At 42.1% G+C, this 22,612-nt stretch overlaps 1 protein-coding gene across 3 annotated transcripts in view; it reads right to left on the bottom strand.

Annotated features, from left to right (window-relative positions):
- The window catches only part of slc8a4b (solute carrier family 8 member 4b), a 72,458-nt gene that overhangs the window by 34,013 nt on the left and 15,833 nt on the right, over nucleotides 1-22,612 (bottom strand). For all 3 annotated transcript variants that reach the window (XM_028429447.1, XM_028429449.1, XM_028429448.1), the window contains exons 2-6: nucleotides 1,995-2,251; nucleotides 1,584-1,723; nucleotides 1,320-1,472; nucleotides 999-1,226; nucleotides 492-902 (exon numbers count right to left, since the gene is read on the bottom strand). In XM_028429447.1, coding sequence (XP_028285248.1) covers nucleotides 492-902; nucleotides 999-1,226; nucleotides 1,320-1,472; nucleotides 1,584-1,723; nucleotides 1,995-2,172 — 1,110 coding nt within the window. In that variant the 5' untranslated portion in view covers nucleotides 2,173-2,251. The remainder of the gene's footprint in view (nucleotides 1-491; nucleotides 903-998; nucleotides 1,227-1,319; nucleotides 1,473-1,583; nucleotides 1,724-1,994; nucleotides 2,252-22,612) is intronic.

The following is a 22,612-nucleotide window of genomic DNA, read 5'->3' as shown; positions in this document are numbered from 1 at the left end:
AACATAAATGTTATTTATTTATATAATTTACTGATGCAATTATACAGATAATAAAATTAAATCATTTGATAAACAGCTGTGAAGTTCCTTTGGAAAACTGAGAATTTTCTTTCTCTAACAAGTTTATACTGTCACCTCAGCTATCACCTAGAAGACCTTGTTCACGGCTGAACGTGTCAGTGTGTCATCTCCTCCTTAGTGCTGCTGTCGGAGGAGCACAGCAGCAGATCAGATTTGATGATGTGTTTGACACTGTTTCACTGAGTTAGTTCAGAAAGTGAGTCAAAACTTGAAAGTGGAGAATTGGAGAGCTGGAATAAACCAAGTATTGTATGAGCTCAGACTCCCAGCATCTCCCACCAGCTGACATACAGTCAGTATTTGTTCACGGCAGCTAACAACTGCATGTGTTAGTTAATTAGTGTGGTATTGATACAACCAACAGAAATTTTTGTATATATATATATAATATAAGTATGATTTCTGCTGACCTGATAATTAGCCATCTCGATCAGCTGCTCCATGTCTTTATCTGGGTGCCTCTGTTTCAGCTCTTTCAGCGTTCTTGCCATGTCCCTCCTGGCCTCATCTTCCTCATCCTTCCCCCCTCCCTCCTCCATCATTCCTCCGTCTATCCCACTGTGACAGTTCAATGCTAACTGTCCATCCAGCTCCAGCATATCCATCTTGGTGAAGCCCCCTGGACCCAGTGCAGCCCCACTTCCATCCATGCCTCCAATCCCTCCATCTGCCCCACCCTCTGTCTCGATGATGATGCCACGATTCTTGTCGGCACGGTAACGCTTGCGGACATACTTGTAGATGAGAAGGCGGCGGTCAGCCACCCAGGCCTGGACCACACAGAGAGGGAAATAGAGGAAGGTAAGCACTGCCTCCCATACCTAAAGGAGAGAAGAGACAGAGGGGTTAACAGCTTCTCTCGTACCCAGAGGCCTCCTCTTCCTCCATCAACAGCTCCTACTTATGTCTGTCCTCACCTCCACCTCCCCAGGGGAAAAGACACTCAGAATCAGGTAGAGCCAGATATAGGCAAAGATACTCCAGGCTGCTGTGACAAAAAACACCCGCAGGTGTTTGATTTTGCGCGTCTCTCCATCGGGAACTACATACACACACAGGGCGATGATGACGAACATGTTGAAGGCAGCGCTGCCCACAATGGTGCTGGGACCCAGATCACCTGCCTCGAAACCGTGACCGCACACCTACAGTTAGGGTGAAAATCAGATTACTGTGTTCCCATTACACTCCGTATCAGTTGATCTAATGTGTTGTCACCCGGCTCATATTGTACTGACCTCAATAACAGACAGCAGTATCTCTGGGGCACTAGAGCCCAAAGCCATCAGAGTGAGATTGGAAACGGTCTCATTCCAAATTCTGACCGTGGCCGTTGTGGTCTCACCGTTTGGCTTCTTAATGGTGATCTCCTTCTCCTGGGAGGTTATGACCTGCAGAGGAGGGGAACGAAAACAGCAAAGACGAAAGACTAAATTATTGTCTGGTATGGTATAATATAACCACTTTAATCGCTATGCTACATTCTTCATTCATTTCCTTACCTCTATAGATGACATGAATCGGTCCGCTATAATGCTCATACCCAGGAACATGTAGATGAGCGCTACAAAGTAAACAATAGCCCGTGCCACTTTATCCCCTACAGAAGGGTTCTGAGGGTTCCACACAGGCAGAACCACACCTGAACAAGACAGAGAAAAAATACAAATAATTTTTTGAGAGTGATAATCTCACTACTTTCTGCCTCTCTAATAACATGCAGTCTGTCACTGTAAAGCTTGCATAGCTGAGACTGCTCACTGATAGCTAAACTGGAGGCTCAACCCTTTACTTAACCCTTTCAGTGAGCCATGTTCATTGAAAGGTTTAAGTACATAAATCTATATGTAATCATGATAATCCCTCCCTATTCGCATTGAACTGCAGGTAGTTCAGGGATTAGATCCACTTACCTTCTTGACATGGGTCGCCACTAGCTGAACAGTTCTCTGATGAACTTGCATGAACTGATCCAGGACATGACAGCAGCATCAGAAGGGAGAGGAGGAGGAAGAGCAGAGAAGAGGAGAAGCGGGATGAGCAAGGGGAGTTAAGAGAAGACTGAGGTCCAGACATGGCTGCAGAAGCCATTTCTGCTAACGCAGTGGGCTCTTCGTTGGAGTCTCCTAAGCTCTACTGGGTCAGCTCAGGGTGGGGTGACGTCCAATACCTGGAGGTAGACAGAAAGAGGCAGCAGGGATTACTTCACCTTTCAGTACCAACGTTCACATGAACTACTCCAATTCAGCATTCCCATCAGTATATAAGGCCTTTAATTAAGACATGCTGAAAGCAGTAAAACAGACCACGTCGTCACACAACCACCAAAGAGTGCATAGCTACATGAATGCTCTTTTTAGAGGAGTTCGCTTCAATAGGAGGTGGAGACCAAAACAGAGAAAAACAAAGCAAACAGTGGAACCAGGAATCAACAAACAAAGAGTGTTGTTCCATGTCTGCTTCATGCGTGCATAGAAAAGTGTTTGTTTACATCTGCAACATGTGATAATGGGTCATTGATGTGCTAATCCCACAAGAGGCCTAAAATTCATGCACATTCAAGGTTTGTATAATCCTTCAGTTTCAGGCAAAGTTAAAGATGTGCTGCTTGAGACGGGCAAACAAAATCCCCAAGTGCTCCACTGTTCATGAATATTTTGGTGTGAGTGAGCGTTGAAGGTGCAAATGTTCAAACAGTGCTGATTCTTCTAACTCGGGGCAGGCTCTCATCTCAACGGGGGGAACAGACAGTACAGTACTTAGCGTTAACATTACAAGGAGCTTTAAAATTGATTTTTCAGTATTTCAACAATTCCCTAGTGCAGTAGAGGGGCCTTGAATGTGGTCTTTCATGAGTGGATCTCTACGCACACGCTTATCAGACGCTGCATGTTTGTGCAGATCACTGCTGCAGATTCCTGTAAACATACGTTAAACTGGAACCAGCAGTCAGCAGCTGAGATACATCAGCAATATGTTTCCACGACGAGGAGGCGAAGAGGCGGGTCAAGTTAATATGCTGTGAGTGAAAACACAGAAAAAGAGCCATTTGATCTGGCGGCGTTAGGTCAAACCATCGGAAACACACATGTACACACACACACACACACACAAAACAGAGACAAACACAAACCGTCTCTGTCAAGCCCCGTGGTGCAGAAGCTGCTGACCTTGTACTGACACACACACACACACAACTCTCAGGGTTAGTCAGCTTTGGACAAAAATGCTGACCCTGTTTTCACACAAACACACACACCTATATATACACACACGCAACCACAGTTAGTCATCTGTCGTGACATTAGAGTGGAGTCGCTGACCCTGTCTTCATCTATCTTCCAGGGTCTCGCTGCCCTGACAACAACCTGTCACTTCAATACTAAAATCACTTCTCTCCTCCACCATCTTCACCATCTTTCCCTCTTCTCCCTTGTTCTCTCTCCCGCTCTACTTTTCTTATTTTATTCCTTCTTTCCTTAAATGACTTCACTCCTGCATCACAGGTTGCTATAAGTTTTTGGCTTACAGTGATAAAAGTATTAAAATGTCTTAAACTTTCACATCTTGGCTGCTACTGTAATCTTCCCACATTCTCTTGGTATGCAAATGCCCTGCCATCTCATTTAGTTGCTGTTTGTTACCATTAATAACTTTATTACATTATTTTGTCAGAGATTTAAGTGTGTTATGCTAGTAACAGCTGATGTAGCCTCAAGCTTTTACACTTCTACTACAGAGATCTGACCTTAACTCTACAAGTCTTTAGAGGTTTATCAGACTTCATACAACCACTACAGAACTGTATACAGGAAGGGTATCCAATTCAAGGTCTTTATCAGCAGCTGAAAACATGTGTTCTTCAGCCCTTCAGAGCGTGAAGTTATTTTTTCAATTGTTATCCAGCCTTGTTCTTAGACACTGACAACAGCTGATTGGAGACTACACAGTCACTGACTTTTACACACCAGGGGTTTTGCTCTTTTTCTCTCTTTTTGTTTGTCTGTCTGGTGATGGATGGTATTGTTAAAAGGCAACAATGAGAAGTCATTGGTATCACAATAATTCATCATGTTAGTATTGATACTCAGTAGGCGGTCAGTGATCAATAGTAAAATCCAAGGACTATCTGCAGAGTGGTGCTTTCCTTTCATCTTTTTCTCCTGCTTTTATTAAATCACCTGTTTTCTCTCTCTCTCTCTCTCTCTCTCTCTACCTCCCTCTCACCCTCACCACCTGCTTTTCCTCCCCTGCCCTAACTTAAAGTCCTGGTGTCCTCCTCCTTCATGTCTGCCCACGCTGCATGCTCACCACTACATGTATTTAGCACCTCTCCATATTCCTCTGCTCGCTCTCTTTCACACCTCCTCTCAGCCTAGCTTCATCGCTCCTTTCATGTCGTCCTCATCAGTAAACAAATCTGTGGCTGTCTAGTCTACAATATGTGTGTCTGCTGACACAAGTGGAAAGACTTCCTTGCTATTAATGCATTTTAGCCTTGAGTGTATGTTGTAAGACTGTTAGTAAACCATTCATGTGCATTCATAAACAGCTTCACACTGTAGCTTTAAAACTGATTTAAATGTGCAGTTATGGCTTGATTTTAGCTTACCGGGTCTATTTTGTGTCAAGGTGTTCATAATTTGCATTTATGCTTGAAAAAGCTATTAGCCTTTTTCTGGGCAGAGTCAAGCTGCTCTTTAATTTTCAGAGTTAGTGCCACCTTTCAATAATAATGTGCAAGGCTGCATGACTGAGAAATGTCTGCTTATAAAGTACACTTATGAGACAAGGAACAGATGCTGAGAAATAACACTTCTTCTGACAAAAATTAAGTAGCTGTGACATGCTTTTATTTTGGTAATTTTCCCAAAGGTTTATTTGCATTTAGATGTTTGATAGCAGCATTTTTTCCATAACTTAAGTGGTTCGAAAGCAAAGGAACAGCTGTATTAGAATGACTTCTTAATCCTTGTGCGTGCATGTGTTTTATTTCCCAAAGGCTTCCTGTATAAGACTTAAGACCTTCTGACAGATCACACACACATATATACCATGACCTCGTCTGACTTGACAGTGATGCTCATGCATGTGTCCCGCTGCATGTAGGCATGTACAGAAATGAAAATATGTCCACATATTTAAATACACAGACAGTAATAAATTCACACACACACACACAAAGCTGTCGCATGTGTTTTGTTCTGTTGTCAATCAACCAGCTAACAGGTGTTGTTTGTGAACAGCTGCAGACAAATAAGGTAATTCCTTGAATCGTGTTTACATAATTGAAAGTTATTGGTAAAACAACCGGTTAATAGGTAAACAAAATTAATTTGCATCAAACCTCTATTCAATGTCTGAACACAACCGAATAGAGAATAAAAAACAGTGGGAGAAAGTGAAGAAAAACATGACATGAGGTCAATATTTCAGTCTCTAAAAACAGAACATGTATGTTTATGTATCTGGATCCCTGTGTGTTCATCCCATTGATCGTAAAAACTATGGGCAGAGCTTAGATGACATCACCCGTTTGTTTCTGAGGAGCCGTTCTGAGGCTCGGTGGGAGGCTCCGGGACGCTCTGACGGCCGCCATGTTGGCAGCGTCATGTCCGCCAAAACTCCAAATGTGGACAAAGAGGGGGAGCTCGAGCAGAGTTTATGGGGGCGGGCAATTGTGGAGCAGGAAACTCGCGCTGTGATACGGCAACTGTCTGTCGCTCAAGCGGCCAAATCCAGCAATCAAACTTGTAATCTAAAACACTGCAACTATCTAAACCAATTTTATCTTAAAACAAAAGAGGGACACCACAAAACTTGTTTCATCACAAAATGAATGCACATATTTGAGTCACAAGTGAATTTGGAAACTGTGCAGCATGTTCCAGAGGGTGCAGCGGGACGAGATGACAGCACACAATGCACATATTCTATTCATATGCACTGTGAAGCTCATCACACGCACAAGCTTCAGCTCACTTACTGAGAGCAGTAAGAGCACTGACCATGGTTGCTGATTTATATCATATCAGCTATGTGCTTCTCTGCACCACGAGTCACCACACACATACACACAATGTCATAAGGCTTAGATGACATTTGATTCATCACATTTTTTAACATGGGCTAACATTCATACTTTATGTGTCCATGTCCTCTTGTCCTCTCTTCACACAGCTGCCATAACAAGTCATATGCCCACATGAAGCTATAAAAACACACACTCGGTCACTGAGGTGAGATCATATCATCATTTGAATGCAAAACACCTGCAGCTTCTTGAAACAGCCCCCAAAAAATGTTTTGGTTTTTGTAATATCTGTTTGCCCTCCAGATAGAGGCATTTTATATAAGTACAGCACAGTAGTGGCTGGATTTATGTACTCTCTGAGGACTACAACTATATTTTTATTGGTTTTTCTGTCTCACTTCCAGAGTTGTTTTCTTTGGTTTTATAGCTCGGTTGTGTGCTGCATTATTTTATTCGTTTATCTCTCATTCTTTTATTTGTCATTCCTTACTTTTTCTCTTGCTCATCCTCCCTGTCCATCTTTTAAACAGACCCTATGGTCTGCATAATGTTGAACTTGTCTCAGGTTCTCTATATTATACCACAGCGGCAGGAGCCAGAACACCATTTGTAGGTAACCTTCACAGTGGTTGGCAGCCTGCTGCACCTCCTGTACTTGAGGCTATGAGGGGGCGTTAAAGTGGATTATAAGATTGTAATTATACCTTTTAAAGTATAAATGGAAGCAGATCCTGATTGTATTTCACGTCAGACCTGTGAGGATGTGAGTGCAGACTGAGGTCTTCGTTACTCAGGCAAGGACTTTACAGTTAGGTTCTTTAAACACTGACCTACAGGAGGAGATCAGGTCAGAAAATATGAGGACCACCCCTTTCTTTAATTGGTCTAAACTTCTCACGTGATTGAGCCTCAGTGATTTGGTTTTATAATTATGAACTACTTTTCTACAAAAAAAAGATACTAACAGACATTAATGTTTTTATTATTTCCCTCGACCACATACACTGAAAGGGAGCAAGATAAAGCCAGCATAACTGATCTTGGTTCTATGTGTGTGTCTTATATGAGTTGTTCCCTGCAAATTTACTGGTGTTGTGTGGGTTGTGAGTGTGTCTGTGGGACCGTTGTGTGAGTGTGTGCAAGCGTGACTGATCATTGGCTGGACTTGTAGAGGCTCCAGGCTTAGGGGAGACAGGAAGTGGGGGGGCTTGGTGGTGGTGGAGAGTGGAATAGAGAAAGGAGTGGGGAGGGCGCAATGAGGCAGCAAGGCAAACCCAGGAGGGTGAAGTTATTGTGGGAGGATGGAGGAGAAGCTGCACTGGCCCGTGGTACACAGAGCTCAAAGAGCTTGGTTCCTTGGTTAGGACAAGATTAGAGGAGAGCTGAGGAGCATGACATAACAGAGACAGAGAGAGAGAGGAGGAAAACATGGTTAAAAGGGGCAGCAGAGAGGAGGGAAATGTTGAGGGAAGGAAAAATATAAGAGGCTGAGATAAAACCCAAGAAATTCAAGAAAGGGATGCAAAGAGATGGTGGAGAAACAGAGAGTGTGTGTGTGTGTGTGTGTTGTATGCGTGTGTCGCTAGGATTACAGCTATCGAGTGGCTGAAGAGCTGATGAGATGCGTAATTAGGCAGATTTAAGGGTGATAGTGAACGCGCCCCACTGGGCCATGGATACAGCTGTCCAAGCACGTTAGAGAGTGCTGCAAAGCACTGCCCATACTCACAGTGCAGCTTTAAGGCGATGCTGAACGCAACCCAGTGGAACAAAAACGAAAGACATCAGGGACAGCCGGGCTGTGCCCTCAAAATAGTGTTATAAGTCACTGCAAAATGTTGCACATGCATCAGTGAGCTTTGGGTTTATGATCTGTGTGTGCACAGCTCTGAAGGGTACAGTGACTGACAGCTGTCTACCGCAAATGCACTACAGGATGCATAGTCTTTCACTCTACATTCAGACAGACTGATGTGTGTGTGGTGCCTTCACTGACAGCGGAATCTGTTTCTAAATGTTGTTGTTGCACAAACAGGTTCAGAGTGCTTGCTAAATGCATCCCACTGGAGCTCACGACAGACTCTGATGCACCTGTTCCTCAGTCTCCTGCCATTTAGTGTTGCAGAAATGTTGACAGTGAATATCTGAAGGCAGGTCACTGCAGTCATGTCAGGCAAAGAAGGTGCAAAATTCTGGCTAATTATTTTCTGGAATGTAATCAAAACATTGGATATTTCACTTTTAAATTATAATTAGTAGGAGGCTCATTTATCTTTGAAGTGTATTTTGCTCAAATCCTTTTCTGGCCAACAGCTGCAGGCTGAAAACAGTGTGTGTCTGTGTGTGTGTGGTCAGTACTACTCAATGTTAGTTGCTCCCTGAAAGACTGTGCCCAACATCGATCTGCAATGAGCACATCCATCACTCTGAGGACAAACACGCTCAAAATACATCGCCACAAGAATAGGGCTCCAAAGAACTGCAATTTTGATTTTGATCGATTGATTACTGAAACAATTAATCAGCACAATTACTAAATAGTTTTCATTCAGCTATTAGCATATATATATTACTGGAGGTTGTTTTAACCATGTGCTAACTAACAAGAGCCATTACAGACGAACACTTCAACAAAAGTAAAAAAAAAAAACATTAAAAAATAAATCCAGTGATCTATGCTGTCTACAAGAATTGTGTATTTTTTAAGTCAGTATTCTGTACATGTAAAATGTTACTGAAACAAAGAACATTTCTGAGATGTACATTCTGAAGTTTAGAGAGAATGAAGGACACAGACATCAGTCACTGGTCCCTACAGCAGTCAGTACGTAGAGCATATGCTACACATGCACACACAGGGCATTACATGTAATGTCTCGACGTCTGCCTGCGTCATATGTGCAGATCAAGCCTGAAGCTAAGGTCACAAAGGTTAAGAATGAGAGAGAGGGACAGCAAGCACTGTAATCTCACAGCTTCTGGTCTCAACCTCCATCTTTTTTCTCTTATTTACATTTATTGTTTTGCTCTATCCTTCAAAAATCACAATTTGTAAACATCTCATCCTTTTGTGGTAGATGTTAAGACAATTTTCAGCCTCAAAATAATTTAAGGAAGAAGAGAAGGTGAAGTGAAGTTCAGGAGTAGCTGCTGTTTTTCTATTCCCAGAAGAGTACAGAATACCAATTTCACCACAGGCTACCAAGACAATGTGGGTCCTGTCTGAAGCAGCTAGCTTTTTTTCCCCTCCGCTTTTATCTGCTGTGATAGGATCTAACTTCTACACATTCTTATGTCACATAAAACTACAAAAAGTATGGAGATGTGGGCCTGCAGCCAAAGTTCTCACCCTTCTAATTGTGCATCCGTTCTCTCTCTGTCCTTCCTTCATGCTGCAGAAACATGTGAAAGTTTGTGTAGGCGGGGACATCAGCCAAATGAGGTTAAAAGGGTTTTAATGGGCTGTGACATTAATATGAGAAAAGATGATGCCTGATATGATGGCAGTGGGGTTTGTGTGTGTGTCAGGGTTTTGTGTGTGTATGTATGTATGTATGGCGGCCGATTGATTTTCTGTAGGGGTGTGTGGTGTGGATGCTACATTTTTTAAAAGATATTACCGTATTTTCCGGACTACAGGTCGCACCAGAGTATTAGTCACACCAGCGTAAATCACTACGTTTTTAGCATAACGTTGCCTGTTGAATTCCTCTTAACTTAAGCAGTGTGGCTGCAGGACATTATGTGTGAGACACACACATTACAAGTCCTTACACAGAGAAATTATTAGCTTCACCGCACAGAAACTCCTATAAATATCCTGTAAATGAGTAAAAGGCAGACTACTGTGTGCTATAGCTGTCTGGAATTAGCGACCTGTCGGCCTATCGACTCAGCTGCAAGCGCACGTTCCATGAATGTGCACGTCACCTATGCTCGGAATGCAAAGTGTGGACAAGCTGGAGGTGAAAGAGAACCGTCAGGAGAGGGACAGAACATATTTCATATATAAGTCGCATCTGAGTATCAGTCGCATACCCAGCCAAAAGATGAAAAAAAGTGCGACTTATAGTCCGGAAAATACAGTAATATATTAATTGGAAAATCTATATCTTGATCGTAAAGATGCAGCCAATCAAGGCACTTTAACATATTAAGATTGATTTCTGTTAACAAGCGAGGTCCTTTTGTTTAGTCAGCTGGCATGCACATGTCAAACAGAAAGCAGAATGTGAGGCAGGACACAACCAAAAAATCTGTCTTATCTTTCCCAGCTGGACAAGAGCAAGTGAACAGGAGCAGCAGTGGCTGGCCTAAACTACTTCATATGTCCTAAGTAGTATATAATTAAGACAGACAAAAGTCCAAAGTCCTAGTCAGGTTTAGGAGACATTATAATTTGAGTTAACACAGACCGATTTACAACATAAAGCAAATCTCACATCCCATCTGCAACAAGCGTCTCCAACATTTTATACCATGCATTTCCTGACAAGGCCACAGGAGAGCACACACCATGTGAACACTCATCATGCCTCTTTTATCCTGGTGCAGACAAACTGTAACAAGTCATGTTACACTGGACAGTCAAAAATGATAGGGACTGTGGATCAGATGCTTCATAATGACTGCATTACTGACTGTGTTTCTATGTAATTATAATTTTGTATTACAGATAATTAATTATTATATAATTATATATAGAAATAAGAATAAGAAGACGATTACACACAGCTTTAAAATAAACACAACCACAGAATCAAGATGCAGCTGTGACAAAAGTTAATCAACAAGAAGCAAATGAGGTGAATCAATGTCTGTAAATGTGTGCGTGTGTGTCTGTTTCAGAGTCACTGAAGGTGAAAATGTTATCCTCCTCCACCCTCAGGCGTGTTTTAGAGAGATGATGCAAGTTTTTCTCGCTCTCTTTTTCTTTCTCATCTTCCTCGTCCGTTTCTTCCTATTTCTGTTAGCACTGGCTTCTCTTCTTCATTTCATTCCACCTTTATTTTATTCTGTTATTTCACCCAATCCGCGCTTCCTCTCTGCCCCTCTCTGTGCCACATGTGCAATCTTCATAAAAAGGAAATCCCCTTGTCACCAAGAGCTTAGAGAAAAGAGAGAGAAAGGGACAGAGGTCATTTGCTCGTACATGCATGTGTGTTTGTCAAAGAAAGGGATGGAGGGAGGGAGAGAAAGAAAACACAAGAGCAGTATAATTGGAGGCTACATTAATCCTTCCTGATCTCTCTCTTATATCCTTGAGTACTGAAGTAAGCGCATGCAAACACACACACACACACACACAAAGTACACCTGTCAGCACACAGACATTTCTTCACAGGTCACACTTTGGTATGCGTAACTACTCTCTCTTTAAACACACTTTCTCAGCTTTATCTTTTTACACACTCAAAGCATCACCCACTCTCTTCCTGCCATACAGTGATAATAAGTTTGGTATCCCATTAGTCACCGTGGAAACAGTGTAGGGCCAATCATGTTCTTTAAGCCGGCCATTTTTCACAGTCCTCGTGCTTCTTCTCGTCACTTTTCTGTTTCTAAATATAGACGCAATTTATATGTAGTCACAGTTTTTTCTCGTTCCTCTGTCCATACATCCACTTACTCTTTACTTATCATCCATGGAGGGACAGTTGTAGCACAGGGCCGGGAGGGGCTTCACAGCTTTAATCACTATGGGATATGGTTAAGTGAAGAATCTGACTGCTTCAACCTCTGCTCTACTTGTAAATGTGCGATCTGTGCTTTGTAGACTGTAAATAGACCAGGTTGACTATTTTAATTAGCTTTGTAGCTACTAATGAAGAAAGAACTTTGAAATTGGCATTCAGCAGATAAACAACAAAAACAGTCATTATTTGCAGCCATAATTTAAACACATTTATCAGTGTATGGTAAAAGAAATGCAGCCAACAAAGTTTAGAGCCAACTTTAAGTCCCGAGTGAGCCAAGCAGAGTGATGAAAAATAAAAAATTAACTTATTTTACAGAAATTTAAAATGATTTCTAAGCAATTATTTTTGTCATGATAACCTGTATCCCACTCGTCATTTATGTGTTCTCAAATCAGCCTGTATGAGAGCTCAAGAAACGAATGCTTCTATATAATATTGATTAGAAGTTGCTGCAGTCAGAAATATAAGGTCACCATATTTATGAGACCCTGCTTGCTCTCAGTGAATTAAAAAATGTATGAAGTAATTTATATTGCACTGTGACACAATGCAAAGCTCTCCCTTCCAGTGCTGCAAATATTTTGGCACTAATGCCAAACAAAGAGCACAGCCGCACTTATCTTGAGTGCAGTGCCAACGGAGCAAACCTGTTGTACAGTGTGTGATATTGAAATGAAAGCCGGGATGATCAGAGAGAGCGGGGTTCAGAGAATAAATGGGCCTCTGTGCTGTTGTGGCGTTACCACAGTGATTAATGGGTTAGGAAAGTTATTATCATTATCATTATGGGTATGTGTGTGTGAGAGAGAGTGATCCAGAAGGGAGAAACCTGAGAGTAATGTTGGCATATTATTCACCAGGACAACATTAACTAAATCAATTAGATAAGAGGGGTTTCCTCATATATTAAACTGTTAAGTGGAGATTACAATAACAGGATGAAATAAACAGTCACACACACACTGGATATCCTCACATAAAGACCTTTAGGTTTAATTGAAGTGTCAGCTGATCCAGTCAGAACTGTGTGGGATGATTTTCCATGACAGCATGAATAATGCATTTAGAGTTCAGGCTTCAGTTATGTGACTGGAATATTCTGCAGTATAATTAATCTATTGTTAAAACGTGGAAATGTACTATAAGACCATACAGGAGTGGGAACACACTGAGAGGTGGTGTGCCAAATATGATGCTTGAAACTGACATAGACAACAGCGGTGGCACAACACCCATGAAATGTCATCCTGCTACCACCTAAGCTTCTGAGACCAAGACTGGCAGTCAGAGAGTATGTATGATTCCATCTTGAAGGCATGGAAAAACCTAAAAAACAATAATCAACAAATGAAGCAGCTAAGATGTAACATGATGTCACGTGGGGAAAAAATGCCATGTCCGTGTGTGGTATGCTCTAGGCTCTTATATTATTGTACTATATAATGATGTGATATTTTAATATGGGATAAACATGATGTTACAGACAGAGCAATGTGAAGGCTGAAGGCTGTATATATGCTGCAGCACATCTAATAATAATGTTTGTTTTGTTTTTAAATCTTCAAAATCCACACAGACACAGGGAACCGAAACATGCACCTGAGCTCAATCTGTGCAAACCTACTCATAAATCCAATGAAGGTGTGTGTGTGGGTGTGTGTGTGTGTAGACTAATGCACAGAGGGACAGCGAGGTGAAAGCAGAGGAAGTGCAACAATTTAAAACACATGCAAATGACAGCTGTTCACAATGTGAAGTATTTAGAAAGGACTTTAACTGCTATTATGAGGAAAAGAATAGTCAATGCATCTGTCAGGCTGAGCACTAACACACACCCGAGTTGACATATTCGTTGCACACACACACACACACACACACAGCCGCAAACAATGACTGTAAAATGCAAATGAATGTGGATGGACCTTTGCTGCCACTGTTGTAATGACTAGGGCAGTTAACCAACAAGGTTGGCAAGACTTAACAGGTGCAATTAGCACACTGACAAACACTAACAACAGAAACACAGTGGCACAGGTTTAGCTGCAGATAAGTGAGCTTGACAGTTGAATCCAGCCTGTGAATAGCAGTATAGTGAGGCAGAGGAGAAAAAGACAGAGGAAGGAGGAAGGAGCTAAAAGGACAGAGTCAGATTATGAGGGGAAAATCTAGGGAGCTTGGCAGCCAATCAATACACAGCATTACCAGCTGTGGTGCAAGAGACGCCCAGCAATCAACATCTGAATGGACCTGGTTACTTCAAGGTCAGACACCTACCCAGACACACACACACAAACAAATGAAACCAGACAGCAATGCGAGAGACCCAGGACCCAGAACCATTTCTAGGGACGTACCACGTCAGCATGCCACCTCCCTGTCACTTAAATTCCCTCGATTCTGATTCACCCTCGAATGCTCATCTTACAAATAATGTTGTGCTGTGTTATGTCTCCACAGTCTGGGTCTTCTCCTCGGCGCTCTGTCTTTATTGACTAGTTAGAGGAGCTCAGTGAAAGGATTAGCCGTCTGCTTGTGTGAGCATTGATTAGAGAAAAGTGCAGGACTTGAACAGCACTCCTACACGCACATACTGCTTTGGATCCCACTGTGGTTGGAAAGAGGCACTCATCTGGATGTTACAAAGCTCCATTTACACATTCAAGTGTTTTGTATGACAATACAAAAAGCAGTGAATTCAGCATCATAAAATTGATGTCATCCCACATGTGCAATGCAGCAAGTGCATATGATGGATACATCAAAAGGACTGGATGCTGTTGCCCAAGATTTATAGAAAGCCACTAACATTTCTAAGGCTGCTTCGTTAACATTCAAGCTTAACTTGGAGTAACAAACTGTATGTTATAGTACTAGTTAAAGGGGGTTAGCTGACAATCACTCATGAGCCTTTGTTGAGCTTCAGAGTGATGGAGCCAGCTGATGTGGACTTACTTTGCTGAGACTTAGGTATGTGTAAAAAAATTGGGCATATGCAAAAGTCAGCATTTATATGGTCACTCAAGCTCTTTACACTATTTCACATTGCATAAGTTGCCCCCAACCACTGCACTTTTCTGAACAAGGACACATCAGCATGTAACCAGGGCAGGGATCAAATGGCTAACCTCATAGTTAGTGGACATCCACTCTACCACTTGAGCCACAGCCACTTGGTCTAGACAGGCTACATTGCTTCTGACATCTGATCTTAAAAGGGTAACTAACATTCTGTGAGATAAGTGAGTGTAAACTGTGTACAGCACTAAAGTTCAAAGAAGTCACTGAAGAGATAGCTCTTCTCTCTCTTCTCTGTACTGAAGTCTCAACCAGCTGACTGTTGCATCACCAGATGAACAGCAGGAGGCTGGCTGTTCTGACACACACAACACGTATATCCTCTTTTTCCTTTCTTGTGAGACATGTTTGAAACATAAACCCTAAATGCCCAGAAACCCAAACATCGTCCCATGATATTTAGTTTGGCCGCAGAAGCATCCATTTTCCAGCTATTTGGTGTGAAACCTCTGTGGTGATGTAAGTCATATCAGCAGTGGTGCAGTGGAGAGACGCTGTGGTCTGAGTGCAGTCTGATTATTCTGACCTCGTGTTTGGACGTCTGTCTGAAGCAGCGCAAGGGGTTGGCTCTCAGAGAGGAACAAGGTAATCAGTGTTTGGCTCATTAGGAATAAATTTTGTTAATTAACAGGAGCCTCAATCGATAAAGGATGAGGAGAGGAGAGGAGAGGAGAGGAGAGGAGAGGAGAGGAGAGGAGAGGAGAGGAGAGGAGAGGAGAGGAGAGGAGAGGAGAGGAGAGGAAACAACAGTTTATATTCATGATGTGACTGACAAACGAAGGAAGGAGGAATGGGAGCAGTGAGCACAGGAAATGAGGCAGCATTTTCAAGATGGAAAGGTAAGGAGCTGGAGCAGATATACGACCTGACTAATATGGACAGTGTGGTCCTAAATTATAACCTTGAAAAGAAATAAAAATCCAATACACATGCTCACACAGTCACAGAGACACCGTCTTCACCAAGAATCTAGGAAGATGCTATGAAATCACCATAAGAAAAGCACTGAATTATAGTCAGCTGTTTTGAATTGTTAGAGTTCTCTGAGAAATGTATTAACAATGAAAGATGAGGAGGGAACGAGACCAAAACAGCTTGTTTTTAAGTATAATCTGTGAAGTGGATGCTGGGATCAATTTCAACAGCAGCCATGCAGAGCACTTTGGCCATGGGTTCATAGTGGCTCCATTAGCTCAAGCCGGAGTAGCAGGGGATTGAGGAGGAGGAGGAGGAGGGTGGTGGTGGGGGGCTATTTCATCCAATTTGTCTGGCCTCTAATGTATTCATCTCTGGCTAGCAGGCGAGCCCTGGATGTTTTATTTCAGAATGCTTTCCATCTCAGATTACCCATTATCCTGTGACAACGTGGAATCAATCCTGTAACCGCCAGAGATTAAAGAAGAAAAATCAGATTAGCACAAGTTGCTTTTGGAATACTCTGGCTCTGAAATCAACTCATTAAACTGGAATAACATTGAGTTTTCACCTCAGCCTCAATGTCCACAGCTGGATCTAAAGCCACTGGGTGAATGTCCCAATTTTTATTTAGGATCATTGCCTCTTTTTCAGTGAAGACAACAGAAACAGATTGCTTTAAAATCTATATAATTGTAACATTGTTCAGAGATTGCTGCAGCTTGTAGATTAACTTCACAGGTCAAGCCATGATTTTGTGCTGCATATAGTAACAGGAACAGACTGTAGCTGCATCCAGACTTGAGTAATATCAAGAAATAAGTTTAATACAATGCTTTTTCTGAGAACAGGCAGTTTATTGAAAATGCCTTTGATTATTCAGACCTTTACGCTTGATCTGACACCTCACAGTGAAGTGAGTCTTTGTAGAGACAATCGAAGCATTTGATATAATGGTACTAAAAAAATTACAGAAGCCATTTTAACATTTATCCCATTATCCCCATCATTTGGAGAAACTTTATTGTGTCTCAGACCAACTCACATATAATGTCTTGTTAACGTGAGAAGAGTGAAGAAATTGCACTAAAGCCTATTTTATACTCAGAAACGACAGGAACTCCTGTCAAATGTTACTGTCAGAGAAGAATGCTTCAGCGCTGCCTCCCTTCCTGAAGAGAGTTTGTGCTGGACACTTGACTACACACACACTAATTGTCCATTATGTAGGTGGGAGCGTCTGATCCCACCTCGTTCCTGTAATGATAATGGCTTCTCGCCGTTAGCAGTTAATTACAGCTGCTGCCCGCATGCATGTGTGTGTGTGTTCGTTCATTATGCTGAGCACGCTTGGCGAGTGTGTGCAGCCATGGGTGAAACCACCCCGCTGCTACAGAGGGAAAAGTGAAGAGCGGAGAGACAAAGTTAAACAGAGCCTCCAACAAACAGGTGCAGTTAGTCCCTGAGTCACCCTGACCTTCTGCAGCACACACCCGAATGAACATTCGCACAATGCACGCACTCACGCACATGACTGCTGCTCCATGATGTCAGAGCACTTGATTTCAGTGGTCTGCATTTGACATCACCATCTGCCTTGGCTGCACGAAGCCACACACACACACATTGTTAAAATTAAAACAAAAAAAAATGTCTTCCACACAATTTCTTACCACCTTCAACAGCATTATTATTAGTTACGTATGAATCACATAAAATTGCAAACATAAAGCCTCAAATCACTTAAGATGCAGATGCCCTTCTCTCTCACAGCTCACTAACAAATCACCTTCATGACACCTTGGCTAGCAGTGAAATAAACGAGCCTCTGGAGCACTCCACTAAGCCCTGCATTAAATTCAAAGCTCTCAAATATTAAATGTTGGCGACAGAGAGAGTGTAAACATCCTAATATGGGTCTGTGGGGACTACGAAGCTCCAGCATTTGCGCTGTGTCTCTGCCACCATTGCACTTTTTCACCTGTCTTCACTTTACCCGAGTTAGAACCTCACTTGAAGGACAGTGTGACGGTGAGGACAAAGTGTGTGTGCATATGTGTGAAAGGTAATATACAAGCTACTTCAAATTCGCCTCCATTAAAGCTCAATATTCCACTCAACAGTGCAGCTAAGGTAATGGCAGTGGTACATTTCCTCACATAGTGGACTGGAGATGAACGTCACCAACTGGACCATCAGGCATAAACAGTGCAGTGTGTGCATGAAGAGGTGGTTGTTAAAGCTTCCTCACCTTCATTCAGCTGCGAATTCCTGAATAACAAAAACGTATCTGGACACACAACGTAATACTGAACAGTGCTATGTAAATATTTAAAGCACTTTAAATGTGTATATGCTAATAATCCTTGCTATCCTATCAGAGATGCATAATTATATTCATAAAGATGTACCTTTAGCAACAAAAAAAGAGTCCTGCAACAGATGGTGGAGCCCCCACAGAGCTCCCATCTAAACATCAGAATCAGAATATCTTTAATAATCCCCGCAGGGAAATTGCTTTGGTGCAGTAACTCAAGCTATACAAGACAACAAGAACTCACTAGGGTGCACGATCTAGAGTCTCACAGTAACTTAAATCAACAAAGAAACTACGGGAAGTTCTCAAAGACACTTGGAACAACATACTCACCAAGTACCTTAAAAAACTTGATTTACAGTGGGGAAAAAAAGTATTTAGTCAGCCACCAATTGTGCAAGTTCTCCTATTTAAAAAGATGAGAGAGCCCTGTAATTTTCATCACAGGTATACCTCAACTATGAGAGACAAAATGAGAAACAAAAATCCAGAAAATCACATTGTAGGAATTTTAAAGAATTTATTTGCAAATTATGGTGGAAAATAAGTATTTGGTCAATAACAAAATGTCATCTCAATACTTTGTTATATACCCTTTGTTGGCAATGACAGAGGTCAAACGTTTTCTGTAAGTCTTCACAAGGTTTTCACACACTTTTGCTGGTATTTTGGCCCATTCCTCCATGCAGATCTCCTCTAGAGCAGTAATGTTTTGGGGCTGACGCTGGGTAACACGGACTTTCAACTCCCTCCAAAGATTTTCTATGGGGTTGAGATCTGGAGACTGGCTAGGCCACTCCAGGACCTTGAAATGCTTCTTACGAAGCCACTCCTTTGTTGCCCGGGCGGTGTGTTTGGGATCTTTGTCATGTTGAAAGACCCAGCCACGTTTCATCTTCAATGCCCTTGCTGATGGAAGGAGGTTTTCACTCAAAATCTCACGATACATGGCCCCATTCATTCTTTCATTTACACGGATCAGTCGTCCAGGTCCCTTTGCAGAAAAACAGCCCCAAAGCATGATGTTTCCACCCCCATGCTTCACAGTAGGTATGGTGTTCTTCGGATGCAACTCAGCATTCTTTCTCCTCCAAACACGACAAGTTGAGTTTTTACCAAAAAGTTCTATTTTGGTTTCATCTGACCATATGACATTCTCCCAATCCTCTTCTGGATCATCCAAATGCTCTCTAGCAAACTTCAAACGGGCCTGGATATGTACTGGTTTAAGCAGGGGGACACGTCTGGCACTGCAGGATTTGAGTCCCTGGCGGCGCAGTGTGTTACTGATGGTAGCTTTTGTTACTTTGGTCCCAGCTCTCCGGAGGTCATTCACTAGGTCCCCCCGTGTGGTTCTGGGATTTTTGCTCACAGTTCTGGTGATCATTTTGACCCCACAGGGTGAGATCTTGCGTGGAGCCCCAGATCGAGGGAGATTATCAGTGGTCTTGTATGTCTTCCATTTTCTAATAATTGCTCCCACAGTTGATTTCTCCACACCAAGCTCCTTACCTATTGCAGATTCAGTCTTCCCAGCCTGGTGCAGGTCTACAATTTTGTTTCTAGTGTCCTTTGACAGCTCTTTGGTCTTGGCCATAGTGGAGTTTGGAGTGTGACTGTTTGAGGTTGTGGACAGGTGTCTTTTATACTGATAACGACTCCAAACAGATGCCATTAATACAGGTAACGAGTGGAGGACAGAGGAGCCTCTTAAAGAAAAAGTTACAGGTCTGTGAGAGCCAGAAATCTTGCTTGTTTGTAGGTGACCAAATACTTCTTTTACTGAGGAATTTACCAATTAATTCATTAAAAATCCTACAATGTGATTTTCTACATTTTCTTTTCTTATTTTGTCTCTCATAGTTCAGGTATACATATGATGAAAATTACAGGCCTCTCTCATCTTTTTAAGTGGGAGAACTTGCACAATTGGTGGCTGACTAAATACTTTTTTTCCCCACTGTATGTCTGTGTGAGGTTTGAAAGCAGCCTCACTTTTTGTTTCTGTGCTCTATGGCAACTTGAACCCCTGTAAACAAGACTTTTTGTGTGCTACCAGTTCTGAGAAAGAGACAGAGAGAGACCCCTAAGTCGCCCTGTTTCAGCCTCTGATACAGATCTTTCTTAAGTGTCATATTAGATAAGACAGAATGTCTCTGAGGTTCTGTGGGTGCCGATACGTTTGGTGCACAGACAAACAAGGACAAGAGCTGCATGCCAACTGCACTCAGAGAAATGACAGCGTTTGAATCGAATCATAGTTATTCCAAAAACAGGGCATAATATTGGTTAGATTTATTTTTTACTCAGCAGATACAATATAATATAAGACACTTATGGGTGCATCTGAATCAGTATGATTAACATGGTGAGTTTGGCATTTCATCACCCTGTAAAATGAAAAAAAAAAACCGGTGCCATTTCTTCATTTCTGGTCTGCACTTGCCTCATCTCTATGTCCCTGTGCTGTTCATTAGCTCTACATAATCCATTACACCCATACATAGAATTCTCCACAAAAAATGATCCTGGTTGAAATCAGTGTTATTCTTCATTAAAGAGCTGGTCTGTCTCCATCCTTTATGACCAGCATAATGGCTTCTATTCACTTCACCTTACAAAGTCATTAAAATGTTCTAATTAGGTTTAATCTTGTCCCACACTCCATCTCCATAGCAATCATCCATTCATCCTCCACCTGCTGCAGCAGCCCTTTACTCCAACTTTACATCACCCTCTCATCTCTGTTTTATTATCATCTTTACTGACTGTAGTCAGTTACAATACTGCAGCTGCATTTTCGTCACTCCACCACTCTGTGCTTTTAAGTTCCTCATCTCTCTGCTGTCTCTCACCCACTGCCACCTGCCATGGCATTCTTATTTTTCCATCCCTTTCCTTAAAGGTAGGGTAGGAGATTTTATTCTGATGCACTTTTTGTTAGTGTAGTGTGCAGTGTAGTGTAACTTCTCTTTACAATCCGATAGCAACCGATTAGTTCAGCAGTTTCGCTTTTAAACGAAGAATATTAATCATCTGTGGAAGCTATAAAACGCTGAAAACATCAGCCAATCCTGCGAGGCACACCTGCGCAGAGTATTGGCTGGTTATCACTCTCTTCCTGCTCTGCGCGCACCAGAGAGGTACGTGCATGATGGCCGAAGTCACAGACTGGTTGGGAGGCGTGGCTTCGGGGTGAACTCCGAGAGAAAGGGGCGTGTGTTTACTTTCAAAATCTGGCTGAATCTCACTGAGTTTTCAAAATCTCCTACCCTACCTTTAATGATAACGCTGCTCATTGTCCTTCTCTTTGTTCTTTCTCAACCATCCCGCTGCCACTTTCCTCCATTTTTTTCCTCTCTTTCTGGCACTATTGATTTATTCATTCACCAATGCAATAAAACAGCACCATCTGCACACGTCAGCATCTTTGGAACATATGGCTACAAATTAGGCAGTGTGGGTAAGTCAGACTCAGCAAAACTAATCATGTCAACACTGGAAGTAGTAAAGATTTAGACCCAAGGAAAACATTTTAAATTGAATACACTGAGTCAATTAATCAAAGAGAGAAAAACAAAACCCAGCCTCATTCATACTGCCGCTGCTTAACTACTAATATACGCTTTTATTAGACTGACCCAATCATATTAGAAGGATTTAGTTTGAAACAGACAAAGCTCTCACCCTTTTAAGCATGCATTTCAATTACCTACTCATGTATTCATTAGTCTTCCTGTGATGAACCAAGGCACAAAATCAGGTATTGATCAAAGCCAGGATCCATACAGCTCACAATAAAACTCCTGCACTCATTCAGCATCTATTAGTGACCAGTTAAAGGGTTATTTCACTCAAAATGTGACTGACCAGCTGGTCAAAAGCCATTTAAGCACAAATACAGCATTTTTTTACTTGCCTGTGTATTTTTATCCCTGTAAGTCTTTGTCTTTAATTCCATTCATGACGCTGCTATGAATTATATATGAACAATTTTAAAAATCGCACAAATTCGACTCCAAATTAAAGATTTATGTCTCTCCCTCCCCTTTCCCCTCCCTCTCTCTCATCTTCTCAGTGTGCCTGTAGAGTGCACACACACACAGATACCTAATAAACAGAGTGTGTGGATCTATAGTGAAGCAGTGGTGTGCGACGAACCAAGGGAACTCCAAAGGTCAAAGAGATGCATGCAGTTTATTCTCAAATATGGACTTGAGCCAGCACACACACACACACAGTCTTTCACATGCACTGCACTGTTTCCCAACAGAGAGATGTAAAAAAAAACATTAATGAAAGGCTTAAATGTAAAAATACAAGCCCACATACAAGACAAACACACACACCTCAGTGTGTGTTGCAGCCATGTGTGAATGGCAGCATATTGAGTCGAGGGTGAGTGACTAAGTGACTCACTGTTGCAGCTGACTGCCTGTTTGGCTGTCTGCATTGCCAAAAGACACACATACAGAGTCAATAACCTGCACA

Source organism: Parambassis ranga, chromosome 18 (genome assembly GCF_900634625.1).
Source record: "Parambassis ranga chromosome 18, fParRan2.1, whole genome shotgun sequence".
In the NCBI taxonomy this organism is placed as follows: Eukaryota; Metazoa; Chordata; class Actinopteri; family Ambassidae; genus Parambassis; species Parambassis ranga.
This window is presented reverse-complemented; position numbering and strand designations above follow the sequence as displayed.